General features: G+C 51.4%; 1 protein-coding gene across 1 annotated transcript in view; it reads right to left on the bottom strand.

The window, feature by feature from the left end:
- Tbc1d9 (TBC1 domain family member 9) overlaps window positions 1–19,336 on the bottom strand; it is a 63,951-nt gene that overhangs the window by 4,956 nt on the left and 39,659 nt on the right. Inside the window, 7 exon segments of the mRNA XM_048333386.1 lie at window positions 929–1,169; window positions 11,235–11,303; window positions 11,476–11,574; window positions 15,551–15,680; window positions 15,781–16,066; window positions 16,191–16,308; window positions 17,801–18,015. Coding sequence (XP_048189343.1) covers window positions 929–1,169; window positions 11,235–11,303; window positions 11,476–11,574; window positions 15,551–15,680; window positions 15,781–16,066; window positions 16,191–16,308; window positions 17,801–18,015 — 1,158 coding nt within the window.

Here is a 19,336-nt window from a genome sequence, read left to right as displayed (position 1 = left end):
GCAGCTCATCCCTACAGAGCAAGCCTCTCCAGAACCTTCCATGCTCTCCTGTGACACCGTGGGTTTCTGTTGTTTTCCTTTTTCTTATTCTGTCTATCCTCTGTGCTAATTCCTAATCAATGTATCTCCGGACAGGATTCTAGAAGGAATCTCCCTTTAGTGCTTCAGACTTGGGTAAGAGAAAGAGCAGCTTTTGAGACAGACAGACAGACAGACAGACAGAAAGACAGGCAGGCAGGCAGACAGGCAGACAGGAAGGCAGGCAGACCGACAGACAGACAGGCAGACAGACAGACAGACAGAGAGGAAGGCAGGCAGCAGACAGGAAGGCAGGCAGGCAGACAGACAGGAAGGCAGGCAGGCAGATAGGAAGGCAGGCAGGCAGATAGACAGACAGACAGACAGGAAGGCAGACAGACAGACAGGAAGGTAGGCAGGCAGATAGGAAGGCAGGCAGGCAGACATTTTCAACATCCTGGCTTGCACAACACAGTCGCTACGCCTCTCGTTGCAGTTCATAGCAGACACATGTCGACTGGCTGAAACATAATCGTCAGCAGGTTGCTGACGTAGCGGCTTTTACTCAGCCACGTCCCACAGGAAGGTGAAATGTGGAGGCAGCGGGGGTGCTGGGGTCTCAATGTTCGTGGTGCCCGTGCGGTCTCCGTGGCCACCTCCCCCCGTGAGGTGACCGGGGGGACTGGTGTCCTCACAGAGGCCCGAGCTTGCTGATTGTCTTTCCTTCATGTGAAGACAAGGCGGGGGGGGGGGGCCCTTCATGAGGCGCAGGGGACCCCACAGAAACGGAGTGGGCTGCGCTAACCGAAAGCAGACCTTGCCATCGGTTTAGAACAGGGTGCAGCCCCGAGGATTGTGGGGTGACCGCCCTGTACCCCCGACCCGGCTCATCCAGCGACAGGGTCCTTACTCAGGCCCGCCACGAACTCCCGGAAGTTGATGAGGGCGTCCCCGTTCTCATCCAGCAGCTGGAACAGGCGGGAGGCCAGCACGTCGGAGTGAGCGCCGCAGCCCCAGGGGAAGAGCAGGGCGAACATGGCCTTGAACTGCTCCACGTCGATGCGGTACTGCTCCAGGTAGGGGAGGCTGGGGTCGTGCCGGTCCAGCGCGTGGCTGCTTCCGCCCCAGTAGCAGCTGGTGAGGTGTTCCGCCTGCAGACCAACACCCAGGAGGGTTACCCCAGCCCCCCACAGGCCCCACCGCCCAGAAGATCGCCAACACAGCCTGCACACCCGTGCTCCTTGGGCATGTGTGGGCCTGTGCTGGGGCTTGAACTCAGGGCCTGGGCGCTGTCCCTGAGCCTTTTATGCTCAAGGCTAGGAGCTCCACCGCTTGAGCCACAGAGCCACCTCTACCTTTGGTGGTGGTTCACTGGAGGGAAGAGTCTCATGGGCTTCCCTGCCGGGGCTGGATTCGAACTACAACCCTCCGATCTCAGCTTCCTGGGTGGCTGGGATGGCAGGCGCGATTTCCAGCGTCTTCCTACACCACGCATTTTTCACATAGCGCTAGACCAATCAGGACTGCGAGGAGAGCAGCGATCTGAGGTCAGCTGGCAGCTCCCCATCTGGTCCTGGACCAGGCAGCCTCTCTCCTCGGGAGGTCACATGACTCCAGGAGAGGTACACACCCCGTCTCTGAAGCCGACGGAGACAAATGGACAAGTAGACAGGCCTGGGTGGACGACCACCCCCACACAGATATTTCCAGGATCTGTGGCGGGGGCGGGGAGCCGAGGCACGCGGGCCGGGTGGATGCTATTTCTAGTCCCTGCTGTGAGGTGAGAACATCTCACTCCACCCGGGAGAAACCCATCTTCCTCCACCAGTGTTTCTCCTTTCTCCAGCCCCACCCCCAGGAAAAGGGTAAAGGTCAGTGTCTGAAGCCATCACTGACTACTGGGTATGGTGGTCAAGGGTTAGGAGAGAGGGAGCGAGTGGAAAGCGGACCGGGCCAGAGAGCGGGCCTGCGCCGGGCTGCATTCACCACCACCGACCACTGGGAGCAGACAATCCACACAGATGGCCTCCCTCACAATCCACACAGATGGCCTCCCTCACAATCCACACAGATGGCCTCCCTCACAATCCACACAGATAGATCACCCCCTCACAATCCACACAGATAGATCACCCCCCTCACAATCCACACAGATGATAGCCTTCCTCACAATCCACACAGATAGATCACCCCCCTCACAATCCACACAGATAGATCGCCTCCCTCACAATCCACACAGATAGATCACCTCCCTCACAATCCACACAGATGATAGCCTCCCTCACAATCCACACAGATAGATCACCTCCCTCACAATCCACACAGATAGATCACCTCCCTCACAATCCACACAGATAGATCACCTCCCTCACAATCCACACAGATAGATCACCCCCCTCACAATCCACACAGATGATAGCCTTCCTCACAATCCACACAGATAGATCACCTCCCTCACAATCCACACAGATAGATCACCTCCCTCACAATCCACACAGATAGATCACCTCCCTCACAATCCACACAGATGATAGCCTCCCTCACAATCCACACAGATGATAGCCTCCCTCACAATCCACACAGATAGATCACCCCCCTCACAATCCACACAGATAGATCACCTCCCTCACAATCCACACAGATGATAGCCTCCCTCACAATCCACAAAGATAGATCACCCCCTCACAATCCACACAGATAGATCACCTCGCTACAATCCACACAGATAGATCACCTCCCTCACAATCCACACAGATCACCCCCCTCACAATCCACACAGATAGATCACCCCCCTCACAATCCACACAGATAGATCACCCCCCTCACAATCCACACAGATAGATCACCTCCCTCACAATCCACACAGATCACCCCCCTCACAATCCACACAGATAGATCACCTCCCTCACAATCCACACAGATAGATCACCTCCCTCACAATCCACACAGATCACCCCCCTCACAATCCACACAGATAGATCACCTCCCTCACAATCCACACAGATGATAGCCTCCCTCACAATCCACACAGATGATAGCCTCCCTCACAATCCACACAGATAGATCGCCCCCCTCACAATCCACACAGATAGATCACCTCCCTCACAATCCACACAGATAGATCACCTCCCTCACAATCCACACAGATAGATTGCCTCCCTCACAATCCACACAGATAGATCACCTCCCTCACAATCCACACAGATGATAGCCTCCCTCACAATCCACACAGATAGATCACCTCCCTCACAATCCACACAGATAGATCACCTCCATCACAATCCACACAGATAGATCACCTCCCTCACAATCCACACAGATAGATCACCTCCCTCACAATCCACACAGATAGATCGCCTCCCTCACAATCCACACAGATAGATCACCTCCCTCACAATCCACACAGATGATAGCCTCCCTCACAATCCACACAGATAGATCACCTCCCTCACAATCCACACAGATGGCCCCCCTCACAATCCACACAGATAGATCACCTCCCTCACAATCCACACAGATGATAGATAGCCTTCCTCACAATCCACATAGATGATAGCCTCCATCACAATCCACACAGATAGATCGCATCCCTCACAATCCACACAGATAGATCACCCCCCTCACAATCCACACAGATAGATCACCTCCCTCACAATCCACACAGATGATAGCCTCCCTCACAATCCACACAGATGATAGCCTCCCTCACAATCCACACAGATAGATCGCCCCCCTCACAATCCACACAGATAGATCACCTCCCTCACAATCCACACAGATAGATCACCTCCCTCACAATCCACACAGATAGATTGCCTCCCTCACAATCCACACAGATAGATCACCTCCCTCACAATCCACACAGATGATAGCCTCCCTCACAATCCACACAGATAGATCACCTCCCTCACAATCCACACAGATAGATCACCTCCGTCACAATCCACACAGATAGATCACCTCCCTCACAATCCACACAGATAGATCACCTCCCTCACAATCCACACAGATAGATCGCCTCCCTCACAATCCACACAGATAGATCACCTCCCTCACAATTCACACAGATGATAGCCTCCCTCACAATCCACACAGATAGATCACCTCCCTCACAATCCACACAGATGGCCCCCCTCACAATCCACACAGATAGATCACCTCCCTCACAATCCACACAGATGATAGATAGCCTTCCTCACAATCCACATAGATGATAGCCTCCCTCACAATCCACACAGATAGATCGCATCCCTCACAATCCACACAGATAGATCGCCCTCCCTCACAATCCACACAGATAGATCACCTCCCTCACAATCCACACAGATGATAGCCTCCCTCACAATCCACAAAGATAGATCACCCCCTCACAATCCACACAGATAGATCACCTCCCTCACAATCCACACAGATAGATCACCTCCCTCACAATCCACACAGATAGATCACGCCCCTCACAATCCACACAGATAGATCACCCCCCTCACAATCCACACAGATGATAGCCTCCCTCACAATCCACACAGATGATAGCCTCCCTCACAATCCACACAGATAGATCACCCCCCTCACAATCCACACAGATAGATCACCTCCCTCACAATCCACACAGATGATAGCCTCCCTCACAATCCACACAGATGATAGCCTCCCTCACAATCCACACAGATAGATCGCCCCCCTCACAATCCACACAGATAGATCACCTCCCTCACAATCCACACAGATAGATCACCTCCCTCACAATCCACACAGATAGATCGCCTCCCTCACAATCCACACAGATAGATCACCCCCCTCACAATCCACACAGATGGCCCCCCTCACAATCCACACAGATGATAGCCTTCCTCACAATCCACACAGATAGATCACCTCCCTCACAATCCACACAGATAGATCACCTCCCTCACAATCCACACACATAGATCGCCTCCCTCACAATCCACACAGATAGATCACCCCCTCACAATCCACACAGATAGATCACCTCCCTCACAATCCACACAGATGATAGCCTCCCTCACAATCCACACAGATAGATCACCTCCCTCACAATCCACACAGATAGATCACCCCCTCACAATCCACACAGATAGATCACCCCCCTCACAATCCACACAGATGATAGCCTTCCTCACAATCCACACAGATAGATCACCCCCCTCACAATCCACACAGATAGATCACCTCCCTCACAATCCACACAGATAGATCACCTCCCTCACAATCCAGATAGATCACCTCCCTCACAATCCAGATAGATCACCCCCTCACAATCCACACAGATAGATCACCCCCCTCACAATCCACACAGATAGATCACCCCCCTCACAATCCACACAGATAGATCACCCCCCTCACAATCCACACAGATGATAGCCTTCCTCACAATCCACACAGATAGATCACCCCCCTCACAATCCACACAGATAGATCACCCCCCTCACAATCCACACAGATAGATCACCCCCTCACAATCCACACAGATGATAGCCTTCCTCACAATCCACACAGATAGATCACCCCCCTCACAATCCACACAGATAGATCACCTCCCTCACAATCCACACAGATAGATCACCTCCCTCACAATCCAGATAGATCACCTCCCTCACAATCCAGATAGATCACCCCCTCACAATCCACACAGATAGATCACCCCCCTCACAATCCACACAGATAGATCACCCCCCTCACAATCCACACAGATAGATCGCCTTCCTCACAATCCACACAGATAGATCGCCTCCCTCACAATCCACACAGATAGATTGCCCCCTCACAATCCACACAGATGATAGCCTTCCTCGCAATCCACACAGATAGATCACCTCCCTCACAATCCACACAGATAGATCGCCTCCCTCACAATCCACACAGATAGATCGCCTCCCTCACAATCCACACAGATAGATCGCCTCCCTCACAATCCACACAGATAGATCACCCCCCTCACAATCCACACAGATAGATCGCCTCCCTCACAATCCACACAGATAGATCACCCCCTCACAATCCACACAGATCACCCCCCTCACAATCCACACAGATCACCTCCCTCACAATCCACACAGAGAGATCACCTCCCTCACAATCCACACAGATAGATCACCTCCCTCACAATCCACACAGATAGATCACCTCCCTCACAATCCACACAGATGATAGCCTCCCTCACAATCCACATAGATGATAGCCTCCCTCACAATCCACACAGATAGATCGCATCCCTCACAATCCACACAGATAGATCACCTCCCTCACAATCCACACAGATGATAGCCTCCCTCACAATCCACACAGATAGATCGCCCCCCTCACAATCCACACAGATAGATCACCTCCCTCACAATCCACACAGATAGATCACCTCCCTCACAATCCACACAGATAGATCACCTCCCTCACAATCCACACAGATAGATTGCCCCCCTCACAATCCACACAGATGATAGCCTTCCTCACAATCCACACAGATAGATCACCTCCCTCACAATCCACACAGATAGATCGCCTCCCTCACAATCCACACAGATAGATCACCCCCCTCACAATCCACACAGATAGATCACCCCCCTCACAATCCACACAGATGATAGCCTCCCTCACAATCCACACAGATAGATCACCCCCTCACAATCCACACAGATAGATCGCCCCCCTCACAATCCACACAGATAGATCACCTCTCTCACAATCCACACAGATAGATCACCCCCCTCACAATCCACACAGATAATTCACCTCCCTCACAATCCACACAGATAGATTGCCCCCCTCACAATCCACACAGATGATAGCCTTCCTCACAATCCACACAGATAGATCACCTCCCTCACAATCCACACAGACAGATCACCTCCCTCACAATCCACACAGATAGATCGCCTCCCTCACAATCCACACAGATAGATCACCCCCCTCACAATCCACACAGACAGATCACCCCCCTCACAATCCACACAGATAGATCGCCCCCCTCACAATCCACACAGATGATAGCCTCCCTCACAATCCACACAGATGATGGCCTCCCTCACAATCCACACAGATAGATCACCCCCCCTCACAATCCACACAGATAGATCACCCCCCTCACAATTCACACAGATGATAGCCCCCCTCACAATCCACACAGATAGATCACCTCCCTCACAATCCACACAGATAGATCGCCTCCCTCACAATCCACACAGATGATAGCCCCCCTCACAATCCACACAGATGATAGCCTCCCTCACAATCCACACAGACGGCCTCCCTCACAATCCACACAGACGGCCTCCCTCACAATCCACACAGATGATAGCCTCCCTCACAATCCACACAGATAGATCACCTCCCTCACAATCCACACAGATAGATCACCCCCCTCACAATCCACACAGATAGATCACCCCCCTCACAATACACACAGATGATAGCCTTCCTCACAATCAACACAGATAGATCACCCCCCTCACAATCCACACAGATAGATCTCCTCCCTCACAATCCACACAGATAGATCACCTCCCTCACAATCCAGATAGATCACCTCCCTCACAATCCAGATAGATCACCCCCTCACAATCCACACAGATAGATCACCCCCCTCACAATCCACACAGATAGATCACCCCCCTCACAATCCACACAGATAGATCACCCCCCTCACAATCCACACAGATGATAGCCTTCCTCACAATCCACACAGATAGATCACCCCCCTCACAATCCACACAGATAGATCACCTCCCTCACAATCCACACAGATAGATCGCCTTCCTCACAATCCACACAGATCGCCTTCCTCACAATCCACACAGATCGCCTTCCTCACAATCCACACAGATCACCTCCCTCACAATCCACACAGATAGATCACCTCCCTCACAATCCACACAGATAGATCACCTCCCTCACAATCCACACAGATAGATCACCTCCCTCACAATCCACACAGATAGATCACCTCCCTCACAATCCACACAGATAGATCGCCTCCCTCACAATCCACACAGATAGATCACCCCCCTCACAATCCACACAGATAGATCACCCCCCTCACAATCCACACAGATAGATCACCCCCCTCACAATCCACAGAGATAGATCGCCTCCCTCACAATCCACACAGATAGATCACCCCCCTCACAATCCACACAGATCACCCCCCTCACAATCCACACAGATAGATCGCCTCCCTCACAATCCACACAGATAGATCACCTCCCTCACAATCCACACAGATAGATCACCCCCCTCACAATCCACACAGATGGCCTCCCTCACAATCCACACAGATAGATCACCCCCCTCACAATCCACACAGATAGATCACCCCCTCACAATCCACACAGATCGCCTTCCTCGCTCCTGGTGACCGTCACCGGGGGACAATGGCGGCTCAGAGGTTTAAGCGAAGGATCAACTTTGAGTCTAAGAAAAACAACACAAAGGAACCCGGGCTGTTTGCTGTCAACTCTACCTCCGGGCGGAGCCACCCACCATTTTCTTTAAGTTTACCCTTGTGTGTGTGTGTGTGTGTGTGTGTGTGTGTGTGTGTGAAATCACCACCCACTGACATTTTAGGGGTCCTGACACACAATCCGGACTCAGCAAAGGTGTGTGAGGATGAGCTGGGGTCACACTTTTCCCAAGCTCCAAGGAAGTGTCTGGAGTTGGGACTTTTTCACTTTGCCTTCTACAGCCCCAGACACCCCAGGTTCCAATCAAGCCTTCGCTTCCCTTTGGGGGCTCAGGAGACTTGGGGGAGGCGGGTTTGTCACCCCCCCATGACAGGCTTCCTGAAGGTAAGAAAAGCTTGCCTTCTTCAGGACAATCTTGGGGTTCAAACGACACCCCGGGTTCCTGAGGGTCCCAGAGAGCTGCGTGACCTCAGTGACCTCCAGCTGCCCCGATCTCCCTCCTTTTGGGGTCCCCCAGGGTCTGCCTCCTCTTGCTACTCTCACAGCTCTTTCTCTCGTCTGTTCACGGTGGTGTTGCTCCTTGGCGCTGTATAGACCCCCGGCATTCTGGCTCTTTCCCCCTGACCCCCTGAGAAGCAGGGTGCTCTGCCCCCCCGCCCCCCCCCCCCCCCGAAACTTAGGCTCCATCCTCATGCACCAACAAGTCACCTGGAGCCGGTAACTGCATGTGCTCTGCAGGTGTGAACACCTGTAGGTACTCACACACACACAAGTGTGAGCAGCCACCTGGTACAGGGTAAGAGATGTCCCTGGAGGCTGGGCCACCGTCCTCCCATCTGTGAGCAAGGTGACCCTCACGGCTAATGAGCCACGGAACGGAGCCCCCCAGTCTGCCGGTCTCCTCAGAAGGACTCAGGGCTCATACCGTATCAGTGATTGATGATTACTACTGTATCTATCAATTCAGTACAGGCTTTGGGGCACACCTACTAGGAGAGAGCACTTTCCCAGACACTAGCGAAACACGAGTAGGGTCGTGGCGCCCTCTAATGGCCAACGGGCCAAAGGCTTCGCGGGAGCCATTACTGCCCCGAGGTCGGGATTCAACCCTGACCTCCGAGTTCCTTCCTGTGTTCCTGTACTTGCTTTGCTGGGCTCCAAAGAGCCACATTTATTTCTGACAGTGAACTGCAGACGGTGATAGGATTGGTGCTTGTTATCAAAGGCATCCTTTAATTATTTTCCCCTGCCAATCGCCAGCATTTTAACCAGCGGTGTCGCTAATGAGAGTTACAACCCAATACTCCTTAGAACAAAGAAATGCACATGAGTTGTGTTGCTGATGTCTTCTCTTATTAGAGATCTAGAATGGGAGTGACTCAGTTATAAAATAGAAACTACAGACATTTAGCCAAGTGTGCATTGTTTCTAGTCTTTTTTTTCTTTTTTTTCCTTATTCCAGCTAGGCATGATCTTTTCTTTTCTTTTTGTGCCGATCCTGGGGCTTGAACTCAGGTTTCAGGTACTACTATCCTTGAGCTTCTTTTTGCTCAAGGCTAGCACTCTACCACTTAAGTCACGACATCACTTCCAGGGTTTTTTTTTTTTTCCTGAATAGTTTATTGAAGACTTTGCTGCCCAGGCTGGCTTTGAACTGTCATCCTCAGATCCCGAGTAGCTAGGATTACAGGCATGAGCTTCTGGTAACTGGCATAATCTTAAGAGTCTCTTACAGCTTATTATAGGAAATTAAAAGTTTGGTTTTTTTTTTTGGCCAGTCCTGGGCCTTGGACTCAGGGCCTGAGCACTGTCCCTGGCTTCTTTTTGCTCAAGGCTAGCACAGCACTCTGCCACCTGAGCCACAGCGCCACTTCTGGCCATTTTCTGTATATGTGGTGCTGGGGAATCGAACCCAGGGCTTCATGAGGAAATTAAAAGTTATAAGAAGCAGGGTACCAGTGTCTCCCACTTGCAATCCTAGCTACGCAGGAGGCTGAGCTCTGAGGACCACAGATGAAGGAAACCTGACTTTTTCTGACAGAAAAGTCTATGAGACTCTTACCTCTGAGTAACCAGAAAACATGTCAGAAGGTAGAGATGTGGCTCAAGAGGTAGAGTGCAAGCCTTGAGCAGAAAAGCTAAAGAGCACCCAGGCTTGAGTTCAAGCCCCGGTACCGCTACACAAAGAAGTTACAAGAATTCCTGGAAGAATTTAGAACTCGACAACCATTGTCCTAATGAGCTTTAGAAAGCAATAGCCTGTTTTTCTTAAGTCCAAGAAAATAGCTACAATATTGCCCAGAGAGAAGGAGAGCTAAAACATCCACTTAGTGGTAAGAATATGCCTATTTTTTACGCTGTGTACTGCATTCTCTCTCTTCTTGTGGTACTGAGGTGTGAACCTGTGCCCTCAAACTTTAGCAGGCTTGTTATCACCTGAGCCATGCCTCCAGATCTATTATGCTTTATTTGCAAATAAGGCCTCACATTTTCACCAGAGGCTCGCCTTTGACCATAATCCTGCAATGCACACCTTTGATGAAGCTGGGATTACAGAAGTGCACCACCACGCCGGCCTCTTACCACAGTCCTCCTCCCCCCACTCCCAAGTATCTGGGATTACAGGCATGCCCCATCATGCCTGGCCAAGTACTAGGGTTTTGTACTCCTCCCTCTCACTGGTTATGTGTGCGGAGGTTCATGCTCTCCCCTAACCACCTCACAGAAAAACCAAGAACGCGCTGAATAATTAGTCAACACTTGCATCCCTTCAGGGAGGCATGGGTTGAGTCTGAAACGCACCTTGAAAAGCGTGTAAAGTTCCTCCAGCTCATCAATGGTAAAGGACGTTTCCGTCACAATGGTCCGTACCTACGGAAGGGAGAAGAACAGTGAACGGGGCCAGTGCGCAGCCTCAGGAGCCCGAAGGCCTCGTTTCCTCCTGGAGGCCCCCTCGGGTCTGCTGAGCAGGGTTGTGTGCAAGCAGAACGGGATCAGGGCTGGGAAGGGCGCAGGCCCGGAGCTGATCAGAGGAGGGACTTACCACATTGCGCTTGGTGGTGTCCTCCAGGGTCTGGATCACTTTCAGCCTCTGCTTGAACCTCATCTGCTCGATCAAATCGGCCCGGATGGTTCCAAATTTCTGAAAGGAGCCATGTTGGTACTTGTGAGAGAAAAGAAACACCTGCAACCGTGGTTGGCGCCGTGATTGGCGGAGACGTTCTTGACACTCAAGATACAGCGTCGCACGACCGCATTCTCCGCTGCTGTCTGAACGTCACCCAGGGACTCCAGATAAATAACCTGGAAGTCACCACGCATCTCGGCGGCCCGGTGGAATTTCAAAGTCAAATTTGGCTTCTTCCAGCTAATAGTTTATCAGAAAGAAGGAGGTTTAAATTAAACTGTGACAAGATGATGAAAAGGATGAATGTAAATTGGGTGTTGGAGTCTCATGCCCAGGAAGCTGAGATCTGCCTATAATCCCAGCTACCTAGGAGGTAAAGAAGAAACAGACAGACATGAGGGTGAACATATATAACCCCCGCATTGGGAAGGTGTAAATCGGTCGACCGCAGTCCACTGATTTTCCTGTCAGGAAAATAACTAAGAGGTTACCAGCCACTCCTGTCCCTACTCAACCCTTCTCAGGCTAAACCCATGGGAACAGGTCCCCCGACCACAAAGACACACCCGAGGCCATCGCCTCTTGCTGGAAGACGAAACCCTCTTGGGATGGGGCTGGGGGCGGGGACATCCTGGTCTGGACAGGACACTTGCAGGCTGAGACCTTGTGGTTCCCCTGGGGCGTAATTCTGTCACCGGGCGCTTTCCAGACTCACAGGGCGCGAGGTTTCACCCGGGCGGGCATCGATCGCCGAGTGGGGTCCTCATCTCTACGTACACTGTGGGCCCATCCTCCATCCACACACGGGAGGCCCGGGCCCCGGGCCCAGGACAGGAATTCCTGCTCTCCACCCCCTCCATTCCCGCGGTGACTGGGACCGCGCCTCGGCCGGGGCCTCTGCGCTCTCCCGTCTCAGCGGCCTTGGAGGACGGTGAACCGCAACCTCGCTGCGCATTTGCAACCACGTGGGGAACTCGAAACAAACCCTTAGGCTTGGGCTTCCTGCCAGACATCCGGGTTTAATTGATCTGGAATGGAGCCTGGGAATTCATATGTATTTTTTTTAATGTTGGCTTAAATTTCCTTTTTTAAAGGTCAGGCAGGCAGGACGGAGACAGCAAAGCCGATGGCGGCGGAGGAGAGCCTCCCGGGCTGACTCCGGAGCAGCGAGCGGGACTGTGACTCTCAGAAACCAGGCCTCCTCGCCGGGTGTGGGCGCTCAAGCCCGCGAGCTGCTCAGCAGCTGAGGTCTGAGGGTCACGGTTCGAAGCCGGCTGGGGCCGCAAAGTCTGTGCGACTCTTGTCTCCGATCAACTACTCAGAAAAAGCCGGGAGGGGCCACTGTGGATCAAGTGGTAGAGCCTTGAACAGAAAGCAGTTCGGGGACAGCCCCTAGGCCCCGGGTTCAAGCCCCAGGACCGGCAAAGAAATAAAAATAAAACAAAAATAAACAGAAATACATAAACCAGGCATCCTGCTCAGGGACCAGGCAAGGTAGCGCTACAGCACGAGGCTGCCTTCCCAGAGGGAGAGGAAGGAACTGCGGCTGTCTCCTGACACAGGGGGCTGGACAGCCGCAGGCCCACCACGAGGCCCAGCCGGACAGGAAGCAAAGGGATGCCAGCCTCCGCCTTGTCTCTGCAGCACAGATGGGCGACGTTCCAGCCCCAGCGCCAGGCTCCCCGACCTGCTGCCAAGCACAGGGCGGAGGCAGCGCGGCCCAAGCTGTATGGCTTTGGTTCCGAATTCCCTCACCAGGGAAGTTTCAAGAGATGTCTTTAGGAAAAGAATCCACAGACCTCATGAAGGACTGCCTACGGCCTTATGGGTTTAGTCGTTGCTGTTCCTGAAGGAAAATGAAACCATTCACCATTTCTGATAAGAGGGCTAGGCAAAAGTTTTTCAAATGCATAGTGATATTGACCCGTGCTGAAGACAGTGAGGTGAAACTGATGTTTGTTTGTGTCTGGCTTTTGAGACCCAGTCTTGCTTTGCAGTTCAGATGGGTTTGGGGGGCGGGGGGGGGGAGGGGGGAGGTCACAGCCCAGGCTGGCCCATCAAATCTCCCAATTCTTCTGCTTCTCCTTCCCGAGTTCTGGGATTACAAATGCTGTGGCAATATATACCCAGCAGAACAGTGGCGCTCGCTCAACCTCTGATGGTGGAAATGTAAATCTGGACAGTCTTTACAGAAACCAGACGGTGTGAGGACCACCAGCTCTGACATCATTTATATGCCTTGAGCTATTGCTACAAATTCACTTCTGAAATCCCAGGAAAACAGTTGGGGATGTGCTGTTTGTGTATAAGGATATCCTAGAGCTATATAATAATAGAAATTTGAAAGAAACAAAATTAAGTGGCCAAATAAAATGGCATCAGTTAAATGGGTGTTGCTGCTAACTCATTAAAAAGCATGCTACAGGGCTGGGGATATAGCCTAGCGGCAAGAGTGCCTGCCTCGGATACACGAGGCCCTAGGTTCGATTCCCCAGCACCACATATACAGAAAATGGCCAGAAGCGGCGCTGTGGCTCAAGTGGCAGAGTGCTAGCCTTGAGCAGGAAGAAGCCAGGGACAGTGCTCAGGCCCTGAGTCCAAGGCCCAGGACTGGCAAAAAAAAAAAAAAAAAAAAAAAAAAAAAAAAAAAAGCATGCTACAAAAAATATTTACTAAGGTCGTGCCTTTCGAATATTTAACGTATTAGAGAATTCTTGTGGTGTGTTTTCGAAGAAATACATGGTACAAAGAGCAGTATTTGGTGGGCTCTTATGTTTATAAGTGCATCCTGTAAAAGTAATATATAATTGATGGAAATGTAGTGAAATATTCATAGGATGCCATTTATTTTTTCTGTCAGACTTATCTACAATTTCTACAATCCTTATGTATCACTTATATGACTCCTAAATGGAATGGAACTAAACATGGTGTCTCAATGAAAATTAAAAATGTAATTACTACTCTTTCTCCCACAAAGAGTTAAAGGCACACATGTATGACTGTGTGTGTGTGTGTGTGTGTGTGTGTGTGTGTGTGTGTGTGTGTGAGACAGCCCTGGGACTTGAACTTAGGGCCTCGTGCCTTCAGTTAGCTTTTTCACTCATGCCTGGTGCTCCACCAGCTTAAGCCATACCGGTACTTCTAGCTTTATGCTGGTTCATTAGAGATAAGAATCCCATAGTTGTTTCTGTGCAGGCTGGTTTCAAAGCTTTCTTCTCAACTCTCAGCCCCTTGAAGAGCTAGGATTACAGGTGTGAGACACGGGTACCTGGTGCCGTTTTAGCTTTTGACTGGGGGCTACTTTCTGCCTTGCCCTCCACCTCGCTATCGTTGCTTCAGCATGCTGCCGGATCACCGCTCCTAGAACCCCAAAATGCTCGGAGAAAGCGTGGCGGGCTCAGTAGGCATCCCAGTGTCATTTCTATATGTCTATGGAGCTAAGTATCGAGAACTACGAGAGGAGACAGGTGCCCGACGTTCATGACTGTAATTGTAGTTTTAAGGAGGCCAAGATTGGGAGGACTGCAATTCAAAGCCAGCCCCGGCATAGATGTTTGCAAGCTCTCAACTTGGAGCTGGGCACAGCCATGACTGTCAGTTCTCACAGGGTGCAAGTCAGCAGGTAAAGCGACGGCTTGGGTATTTTTATCCCCTGTCAAACAGAGTCCTCCATGCAACGGTGCTAGGAGGTGGGCCTCGGGAGTGGAAGGGAGGTCCGGAGGGCTCTGACTTCGGATTCTTTCTTCGGATGTGTAAGCACGTGGGCTTTCTCCTCCCAATGGGAAAACACAGGCCTTCAAGGCGCCATCTTGGAAGCAGAAAGACAGGGGGCCTCCCTCTGTGCATGCCCCGAGTTTCCCCACCATTGCATAAGGATGGCGCACGGCGGCTCAGACAGGCTGGCAATGTTCCCACAGGTGGGGCCGCCAGTGAAGCTGAACTCTCGGCCACCTCCGGGGCGGGAGGGGGGCGGAGAGGGAAGACCCACCTCGTAGGACGTGCCGATGAGCCTGAAGATGTCCACGGCGGGGTAGGGCTCCACGTCGTCGCTGAGCAGGGAATGCAGGTGCGGGATGGGCGGCAGCGTGCTGTCCTTGTTGGTCACGCTGTCCAAATACCTGGGGGAAGACGAACGGGGGGGGGGTCACTGGAGATGGACCATTCCCGCTGTGCACTCTACACTCGAGAATGAAGGACCTCCAGGGGCTCGGCGCTTACCTGCCCAGCACCGTCATGGCCTCGCCATCATCCTTGCAGCCCAGTAGTTTGTCCACGTTGGCGTCCAGCACGGCCAGGGCCAGCTGGAAGATGACCTTGATTCCTTCATAGAAGAAACAATCCACCACCACCACGGCGCTCTCGAAGGGCATCACGCTAAGGAAGAGGGTGAGGAACCAGGACAGCGAGATGGTGGAGATGACGCCCAGGTCCTGCATGCAGTCGTACAGCTGCGGCACGTAGTCTCGGGCCAGCTCCTCGAAGACGCCCTGGTCCACCAGTGCACCTGCGCGGGCCACACGCAACCACAGCGGCTTAGCCCCCGCCCTCGGGACCGGAGGGCGGGCCGGGGGAGGCTGGCCTGCTCTAGAACCTTCTCCCTGCTGAGACACAGTCGCCACCCCACATACCCACGACTCTGGTGTTGTAGTAATCGGGCAGCATGCGCTCGCACAAAGCCACCAGCAGCCAGAAGGCCTCCTCCTCTTTGGCATAAAGCAGCAGCACAGAAGTGACGATATTCATGGCCTAGGGGACCGAGAGAGAATGCCGTCGAGTTGAAATACAGACCGGCTTCGACCTCAGGGATCACTCAGGGGTTCTGATCTGTGCTGGCAACTTCGTAGGCCACGTGGCTCTCTCTGTGCTGGGTTTGGTTTTGCTGACGGCGGCTTTGAAGCCCCCTGTTGTGGGTGGATGACTGCGGAGATGCCTTCTGGGCAGCCGCTCAGCCCCAACATGCACAGGTAGAGTCCTTGCTTCCAAAGCCCCAGCCAGTGGGCTCACACCTCTCCCTCATCTTAATCCTTAACTCAGTGAGGTAAAGATTTCCCGTTTAACCTTCCAGAAATGTTTTCTATAACCAAGTACACGGGGCTCCAGGCTCTCCGCAGAGAACAAAGACAGCTTTCACTGTTGAGGCGGCCCCCCGGGTATCCCAGTCTGGGTAATGGTGACCCTAGTGAGTAACGGCGATTTAGACTCTAAAGCAGCCTTACTTTATTAAAAGATATTATTGGGTAACTCAGAACTACTACTTTAAGAGGCCTCTTAATTAAAATAGGAGGATCAAAAAGTAAATATGAATTCTGTTCTACTACAAGTAGCTCCGTATTTCTCCTGACCTTCTAGAAAGCAATAATGGTCCCGTCAGATTTCTGCCATATAAGTTATTAAAGAAAAGAAAATGAGACCAAACAAGGTACCTTGTTCTAATAGAGCCTTTCTTAAAAGTCTTAATCCCTAAGGAAAATCATTATTATTAAAATTCCAATTGAGAATGAACCTGCTGCCTCTAGTTTGTGATTATGGTCACAGTCAGGTCCTTGGGCATTCAGTCAAGACAGGGGTTTCAAGGCTCCCCTGTGTGACAAGCCTAGACTAGGTGTCAGGGGGCAGGGCCACCCAGGCGACAAGCCTCACGGGGCTTAATGCTGGCACCCAACAGAAAAAAAAAGAGGGAAGGGTTAATTAACTGATCTGGGGGGCATGATTAGATTCAATACTATCAAAAAGATAAAACGATAGGGTACCGGGAGGAGTGTGTGTTCGTGTGTGTACCGTGCACGTGTGGGAGTGTGTGTGCACATGTGGAAGTGCGGCTGTGCGTGCGTGTTGTATTATGTGTGTGCGTGTGTTCGTGTGCATGTGTGCGTGTGTGTTGAGGTAGGACTTCAGCTTCCGTTGGAAGGTCAAGGAAGGCCTCTCAGAGGTCACACTGCCTTGCGGTTTTCCAAACTGTCCAATGCAAGAACTGATTTGTAGGTAGTTGTAGAAGTTCTCCACCCAGGGAGATTTTGCCTCTCTGGGGTCATCAAGGTCTAGAGAGGATTGCAAGCCACACAGGCTATCGAAGGGTTATCCTGAGGTTATCTGGAGCGTGGGGGCAGGGCTAGCACCATAGGCCCTCAAAGCACAGGCCAGGCCCCTTGAGAACCTCGCCCACAATGCCGATGCCACCGTCTAATGAGACAGAAGAAGCTTTCATTCTCTTCGGGCATAAACTCCACGTGACGCTTACCTGACAGTACCCGATGTTGGGGTTGCGGAACGCGTACGCCGTGAGAACTCTCCTCAGAGCGGCGATCCCCATTTCATTCTGGAAAGCGGGGTGCTCGGGAAGGGAGCGGTGTAAGTCCCTCTCGATCTCCTCGGTGGCAAGATTGTATTTCCCCATGGACTTTTCCACGAGGTCCTCGTAGTAGCCGGGATGGGTGGCCTTTTCATTAATGGCACCTGGGAGAGACACAACAGATTCAACATTCAAACGTTTTCACGTAGAATGTAACTATGAATAACTCCTCCTCGGAGTCAGGAAGATGAAACGAACTTTCGCATTTGCTGCCAGGGATGGGAATCTGGTTGTCGAGGTGACCAGCACATCCAACACAAGGACCACAAGGGAAGACTGTAGACTAATGATCGGCCTGGGCTTGATTTGTAATTACGGATAATTTGACTCAGATTTGGGCTCCTAAATGAGGACGCTTGGATGGTTGACTGGGGAAAATGAAAAGCAAGATGAGTAAGTGACTAGAAATTAAATCAGGTCCACACGAAATAGGTAAAAAGTTTGTTTGTTTTTTCAGATTTGTCCCTCTCCCCCTTCATAATTATGGGCAACTTTCCCATTCATATATACTTTTAGAGAAGAGCCGCCAAGGTTTTAAGGATTTCTGCTAATCCTAGCAGTTATTTTTTTCAATGTTAATATCATTTTTAAATTTTATTTAAAAATGATACTCGTGTTAGACTATTATTTTGGATCCAAATGAAAGTATCCACTTAAGCTTATTTAGAATGTTTACATTTTAGACTTCTAGTCAGGGAGTTCAGGTGATTTGTATGTTGAAGTCAAGCCAGTGAAATCCAGAGGAATGCTCTGCTTTAGAAGATAAAAGGCCCTTGGTGTACACTGGCTGTTCTGGAATGGCCAGAAGTAGTGGCAGGTGAAATGTTAAGACGGAGAATTCCAGAAATAAGTAATTCACATGTTTTAAGTAACTATTACAGTATATTGCTAATAGTGTTTTATTGTGAGTTGTTTGTTAACATCTTATGGTACCTACTTTATCATAGTATTTACGTATGTTTAAGCAAAACTTTCTGGGTACCAGTAGCTCATGCCTGTAATCCTAGCTACTCTGGCTGAGATCTGAGGGTCATGGTTTGGAGCCAGCTCAGGGAAGGAGAGTCTGTAAGACTATATAGTCTCCAATTAACCAACAACAAGCCGGAAGTGGAACTGTGGCTTCAGTGGTAGAGCTCTAGCCTTGAGCTGAAGAGCTACATGACAGTGCCCTGAGTTCAAGACCCAATACCACCCAATATGTGAAGGGTTCGGTACCATCTGTGTTTTCAGGCACCTGAAGTGTGGGAATGGATCCTCCAAGGTAAGGAGGAACTGCTGTCTAAGTGTTCAAGGTGTAACACAGGCAGCCGCCTCCGCAGCTCCAGAGTTGACCAAAGACCTCAAACCCAAAAGGAACCATCAAGGGCAAGGTTCTGCGTGAGTCCTCCATGTCCTTGCATCTCCCCGGTCTGATGGAGGCTCCGA

The sequence above is a fragment of the Perognathus longimembris genome, chromosome 24 (genome assembly GCF_023159225.1).
Source record: "Perognathus longimembris pacificus isolate PPM17 chromosome 24, ASM2315922v1, whole genome shotgun sequence".
NCBI classification, from domain to species: Eukaryota; Metazoa; Chordata; class Mammalia; order Rodentia; family Heteromyidae; genus Perognathus; species Perognathus longimembris.
The sequence above is the reverse complement of the archived record's forward strand: the minus strand, read 5'-3'. Positions and strand labels throughout refer to the sequence as shown.